The sequence below is a fragment of the Ammodytes marinus genome (assembly GCF_949987685.1).
Source record: "Ammodytes marinus genome assembly, chromosome: 17".
NCBI classification, from domain to species: Eukaryota; Metazoa; Chordata; class Actinopteri; order Uranoscopiformes; family Ammodytidae; genus Ammodytes; species Ammodytes marinus.
The window spans coordinates 24,150,561-24,157,303 of NC_137221.1; the positions used below are offsets into that span (position 1 = coordinate 24,150,561).

The 6,743-nt window shown below is 44.3% G+C and overlaps 1 protein-coding gene across 1 annotated transcript in view; it reads left to right on the forward strand.

Annotated features, from left to right (window-relative positions):
• Nucleotides 1–543: 543 nt before the first annotated feature.
• The window catches only part of kcng2 (potassium voltage-gated channel, subfamily G, member 2), a gene marked incomplete at both ends in the record, with an annotated part of 16,534 nt that continues 10,334 nt past the window's right edge, over nt 544–6,743 (forward strand). Inside the window, 2 exon segments of the mRNA XM_080045905.1 lie at nt 544–1,339; nt 1,342–1,344. Of these exon segments, the coding sequence (XP_079902031.1) occupies nt 544–1,339; nt 1,342–1,344 (799 nt within the window).

Here is a 6,743-nt window from a genome sequence, read left to right on the forward strand (position 1 = left end):
AGAATTCCAAAGCTTGGTGATGCAGTAAATAGAAAAACAACATAATTCACTTTTGTTTTAACCTGTGGGTGTTCTATCTTGAACAGAGGATTCATATCCATGTGCCGAATTTGTCAGTTTTACATACTGACCACCATTGTGACCAGGCCTTAAGAAAGTGGCAAGACAATGCACACATTCTCTTCTGACAGTAAATTGTTTGTACGTTTTGTAATAGACCTAACCCAACCATTTGCACATTGTGTTACCTATGCTGTGGATGAAAAGTGTGTCATAAATAAAGTTGTATTTGATTTTATTTGATTCCAACTTTGTTGAGAAGAGGTCTTTGGCAAAATTCTAATGATTTGGTTGAACAGTGATATTTTTAAATCCTAAAGGTATACACTGAATGAATCAAATGGTTTACTTGTCTGTTTGGTTCCACAGAGCCGTACTGTGTTGCTGAATGGGTGAGGAGCTCCCAGTCTCCTTCTGTACACCTGTGAAACCCCTCTCCCGTCGCACTGTGCAGGACCGGGCCCCCCCGGCAGAGCTGCAGGAATGTACCAGGAGGTGGCCTTCCTGGCGACAAACCCTGAGCCAGAGTTCACCAGCTTTCGCTTCAGCCGCGTGGAGAACCCACAGGAGGTCACCGCCAAGAAGGGGCTGTTCTACAAGCGAGCCCAGCTGCTGCTCCAGCCCCAAGCCCGCCAACCGGATGGAGACCTCGCTGACGGCGCTGCCATTATCAACGTGGGTGGGATCAAGTACCGCATCCCCTGGTCCACTCTGGATGACTTCCCCCTGACACGGCTGGGGAAGCTGCACGGCTGCAGCAACGAGGCAGAGATCATGGACGTGTGCGACGACTACGACGGCAGCCGCAACGAGTACTTCTTCGACCGGAGCCCGTCGGCCTTCCGTACCATTGTCACCTTCTTGGCAGCGGGGAAGCTGCGTCTGCTGAGGGAGATGTGTGCCCTGTCCTTTCAGGAGGAGCTGCTGTACTGGGGCGTGGAGGAGGACAACCTAGAGTGGTGCTGCCTCAGGAAGCTAAGGCTCCGGGAGGAGGAGTACAAGGAGCAGCGGAGGCTGGAGGAGGAGGAGGAGGCCGAACTCAACACGCCCCAGTCCTGTGAACCTGACAGCCAGCTGCAGCAGCCAATGACAGAGGAGGGCGGGGAACAGCAAGAGGAGAGCCAATCAGGGAGCTGCATGCGAGGACTGAGGGACATGGTGGAGAACCCTCACTCAGGCCTGCCGGGCAAGATCTTCGCATGTCTGTCGGTGATATTCGTAGCCATCACTACCGTGACGCTGTGCGTCAGCACAATGCCAGACCTCAGAGAGGAGGAGGAGAGGGTGAGTTCACTTTAGATTTGTTTCCACTAAGCAGTACAGTTTGGTTTGGAACAGAACAGGAAACCAAAGTCTTGCTTGCGTTTCCACTACGGAAAGTACCCTTTCTTGGGGTACATGCCGGATTGCGATAGCCGCTGCACCCAACCCACAGCTAATACGTAACTACGTATTGTGATATCATAGCAGCGGGACACAGTGAAGCCTGCCAGTAAATTCAATGAATAGGAGAATTACAACACAATAAACAAAGAGCTGCACGCCAACATTGCTCTCTAAACACAAGATTCTTCACTCTTGCCAAAGTGATTACGCAGGGCGGTCTATCTCTCACACAGAAATTATGATTCTGTCAACGGATCAACAGGCTGCAGTTTGTAGCTCCACCGGTTTGGGACCCTTTGGGACTGCTTTGTACCCCAACTAAAGGGTGACAAAAATAAGTATGGCTCAAAACACTTGTTTTGGTACCCTCCGAACTTTTGACAAAAGTTGAAAACGCAAATAATTCCGTACTGTACCGAACCAAACTGTACTGCTCAGTTGAAAACAGGCTTCTGTCTTTTGGCTAATCAGTTTCGGTGGTATTTCTTTTTTCCCTTTGCCCTTCTTATCCACGGACTCAATTTAAATTACCCCAAAAGTCCTGACTCAAATCTGGCGACCTATATTTAGTTTCTGGATTGAAGTCCTGACAATAATTGAATTATGAATTATTTCATTACGCAAAAGCAGTAACACTCAGCATGGAAATCATTGAGCAACCACGGTCAGTCACACAAAGTTTACAAAGAATAAAGCTTCTCAGAAGTTTGACGGTAAGGCTGGATCAAATGACCAATATTACTTTTAGTAAAAGTAGATAAACAGACATGATGGTAAATATGAAATGGTGAAGCTCCCTCTTAGGAAAATAGCACGATCTCTGCAAAAGAAATCTTCTACCATCACAAGCTGAACACCTTAGTTATGGCCCTACATGACACACATAACAATAAACTCAAGAATCTCCGGTCTCATGATTCCTTTTTTCCCACAGCCTTAGGGTTGTGTTTGCTCCACAGCTGCTACAGTAGAAGTCAGATTGTGTGGCTGCAGCAGCCCACATACGGAGTCTTCCTGCGCTAGATTGTAAATCATCGTGACAGAGACAGAGGCAAAAAGGCTCAGGGACAACAAGGCTTTCCTCTCCATTCACTTGTTTACCACATTATTGCGTAGCTCCAGTCTCAATGTTACTGCAGCATGAGCTCCTTCTCAGCAACACAAGATACGTGTTTTCCCAAATGTATGAACCAATTCACAATGCAACACGCTACACAAAAGGGATATATATATATAGGAGAACGGGGTAATCTGAGCCACTTTTTACATTTGCTCCCCTCTAAGGGAGCTAAAATTATTTATCACTCAAATGTACACATTTTCCATTAATTCAGGATGTTTCCTAGAAATGGGCATTAGCAGAATTTTTTCAAGACAAAGGGCAGTGAAAATATGATTGTTTTAAAAAAAGTTGTCATGTGTGGCTCACTTTACCCCAGCTGTGGGGTAAACTGATCCACTTACTTTTTCCACTCTGAAACTACCATAACAACACATATTGTAAAAGTTAGAATCCTGAAAGCTAGACACACATTCCAGAACTAATGTCGGACTAGTAAAATAATGATGGGGTTTGGTCAATTAAGCAAAGCACATTTTCTAAACACTTGAAAGTAACTCTGAACAAAATCAAATACAACATATTATAATTCAAAAGGTTTTAATAAGATTCAAATGAAAGATAGAACCAGTTAGATTAGAACACAGTCTGGGGGTCAGAACACAGGACCTTTAGAGCCAGCTAGTGTCTGGGGGTCAAAGCATAGGAAAATCAGAACCAGCGAGAACAGCCTGGGACTCAGAACACAGGAGAAGACCCAACTGGATTATAACATTAGCCTGTCATACTCTACAACTAGGCCTACTCTACCTTCCAGCCCTGAAGGTTACAGGGAAAGATGAGAAGGTGCTCTTTCCGTGTGGTTGCCCCAGGTCGTCTACCTGGTGTATTTCCTTGGCATGATGGCTTTTCTACAATGTGTATGACATTAAAATAAAACATATGTTATGTAATATTACATTGAAATATGTTTCAGACTAAACTTAACTTGTGCCTCATGGTGACAGTGGCTCACTTTCCCCCACAGCATTTGGCTCACTTTCCCCCACCACCACAATTTGAGAAAAAACTACCTCTCTTAGCATTTCAGGCTAATCTTCAGTTATCATCATCACATGGTTTCATATGTTGGTAGTTCATCAACACGTATGATAGAAGTTTTTCTACGTGAATATATTTGCTTTGGCACAACAGTTGATTAAGTTGACAGCAAGAAAATTTACTTTTACATGCAAAATACCTATTTTGGTGAAAAAAAACATGCTTACTACAGCACCATGAGGTCCTCTCTTTCAGGGCCATGGGAAAATGAGAGGGGCTTGAAAACATATATCTCACATGACCACAAATGTTTTCCGTTGCCTAGATACAGGGGGTGGCTCACATTACCCGATGCCTCAGATTCCCCCGTTCTCCCCTATTTATATGCGCACTGTTCTTTTTTTGGGCCTCGTTTCTGCATTTTGCAAAAATATGAGATAGTCTAGTCCCAAAGCAGCTGATTTTACGTAACCTGCTTCCAAAAACGCCTTTGAAATAAGCTCATTATGGTTATGTAACATGATGAATATGCAAATTGTAGCCATGAAATTGTAATCCTTAGAGTAAAAAGGCTTGTTTACCCAAGTCTTATCTAGAACCATGCTGACCGGTAGGCAAATTGGGAGCTGTGAATAGAAAATACATTTGTACATACAAGTAGTATGTCATTTTCACTTCAAGGCTTACATTTAAAGAGTGGATGCCATGTATACTGTGCATGGCATTTCAGGATGCATCTTTGATACAATTGGAAGATTGTGTGCCCGATTGCACCCACCAACATTTTACCATGAACAACAAGACAAAATGTATGGTCGGGAAGGGGAGATTGGAAATGAGTTCACAATTTATTTCCTACCAAGAGTTAGAAGTGTGCTCTTTTGTCAATATATATACTTTTTTTTAATACAGCTGATATCATGCCAAAGCCGGAAGAGTAATATTATGTCCATATAAAATGGCATTCATTCAACTCACTGTACTATCTCTGGTTTCTAATGAGGTCTGACAAGTGGGACCGGAGCACATCCACTTGTTGCATTCATATCTTTCATCTGGCAGGAAGAGAAATATTTCTACCTGAGGCCTTCTGTTCCCACTAACTACACATGTCCCTGACAAGTGGAGAAAAAAAGAAGAAGAAAAAAAAGAGAGAATTATACTAGAGCTGACAATGTCTCCCTCTCTCCGGAGACTTCAGAAGGGCCTTGGAGAGCTGGCTCCACAGCGCCTTTGTGTCCGCACTCACTCACCTCTTGAATGACATCAGTAGACCGGAGTATGATAAAAGAAGATAATTTACCCCCTTTGTCGAATATGTCTTCATCAGCGGGCTGGGGAAAGGTGTGTGTGTGTGTGTGTGTGGGGGGGGGGGGTGATAGCGTGGAAGTGCGTATACGCTTCGAAGGGAAAATCAATCAAGGGAAAATGGGAGTGGGTGAGAGCGGAATAAAGAGCTTCTAAAACATACAGTAGTCTCTAATTAAGTGTCATCTGTTGTAAATATGCCTGTATAAAGCTTTCATCATTTTTTTCTTTCACTCAGACAAGCAACAGGTGTGATTAGGTATGCATACTGTGGACAGCTGAAAACGGTGTAATTGTGGCACCAATTAGCCACTCTCCGATGAATGAAGTAGTGAGTGTCTGCTGTGGTGTGGTTCATTAAGGAGTGAGAACCGAACCAGCCGTGGGACGCAACCCCTCTCTAAAAACGCCAGGGTTTATGGGTAGGATAATGAGGTGGATGTGTCATTCTTGGAGAGACCAAGTGTGACACATGGGAGGGAGGTGAACCTCAATCTGCCACTTCTCCCCGTGATCTTAACCGCCTTCAACACGTGGGTCGGGACTTGCCAAAGTCAATTACTAGATATAGAAAACCTGGCTATGGTCTAAAAATAGAGCAATGGCACTTTAGTCGACAACCACAGGCTACATGGTAATTGGCATGTGTGTGTGTGTGTGTGTGTGTGTGTGTGTGTGTGTGTGTGTGTGTGTGAATGATTCAAACACAAAAAGTTAATTCAAAGTAAGACAAAGAAAACGTTCTCAGAGTGGATCAAGAGTGAAGAATGATGGCAGGATAACGCCCCATCATTCCCTACTGTAATGTTTTCAGCAGTCATGGCCCCCAGCCTGTCCTCACCATCCCCGGGAAAAGATTTGTTTTATAAAGCCTTCAGTTAGGTGCTGAGGTGCACAGTAATGTGCTGAGGTGCACACTAATGCTCGTTCCCAAGAAGGTGTCATTAGAAATCCAATCCAATACGCCTTCTCAATAAACATATTTCTGTCTCAACAAAATTCAACGCACACGGTCATTTTTGTGAGCTGTTTTTCTGTGCCGTATGGCACTCAGCCGTGCTCTCTCTCCGTTATTCTGAGTAAAAGTAAAAAATGAAAATCTCATTAAGTTACACTGGTTGGTATAAACAGGGGCCTGCCTGCTTGCTGTCTGACAGCCATCACCGTGTGCATTTTATACCAGAGCACATCCCTCCGAAAAAAGTTAAGGAGTTGGATTGGGGGGAGGCAACCCCACTCACCGTGATGCCATCACATGCTCTGACAAAACAGGAGTGGGGATGAGGAGTTTCTTGTTGTGATCATGAACTTAAAATGCGTTCTTTTTCTATTTTCTTGTTAGAGAAGTGTTCATTTATTCCCGGGACAGCTGTACAGGTGTCCCCCCCCCCCCCCCATGACGGCGGGCCTGGTACCGAGTGTCTCCTTTCCTCATTGCCATGTTAGGAGGCGAATGCGTGTGGTTCTTCCTGCAATGTCGTCCTTCACACTAATGTCAAGCCAAGCATTTTAAGTAGCTGAGGCATCCAGCTCAACTTGGTGAATACCTTATGCAAAATAGCGCGTCTGAAGTCTGCACACTCACCCTCCTCCATTAGCTTTGATAGCCAGTCATCTGCACAGATCATCCCAATGCTAATGACGCTAATGAAATGATCATTCCCTCAGACACCCATTTCTATATTGAAATATATTCTGTAGGCTATTTGTTACGCATAATGATTTCACGGCTTCACTTGTGGTTCCAGTGTTGGCAATAACAAGGCAGGAGCACTCCATGTTAGATCCACTGCCTTATGCTAAACCTACCATGGCTTGTTGGCGTTAAAGGGATTTCGCTACAGGTGCTATTCTAAAGCTTCTGATTTTACTTACAGTTTTATTTAGA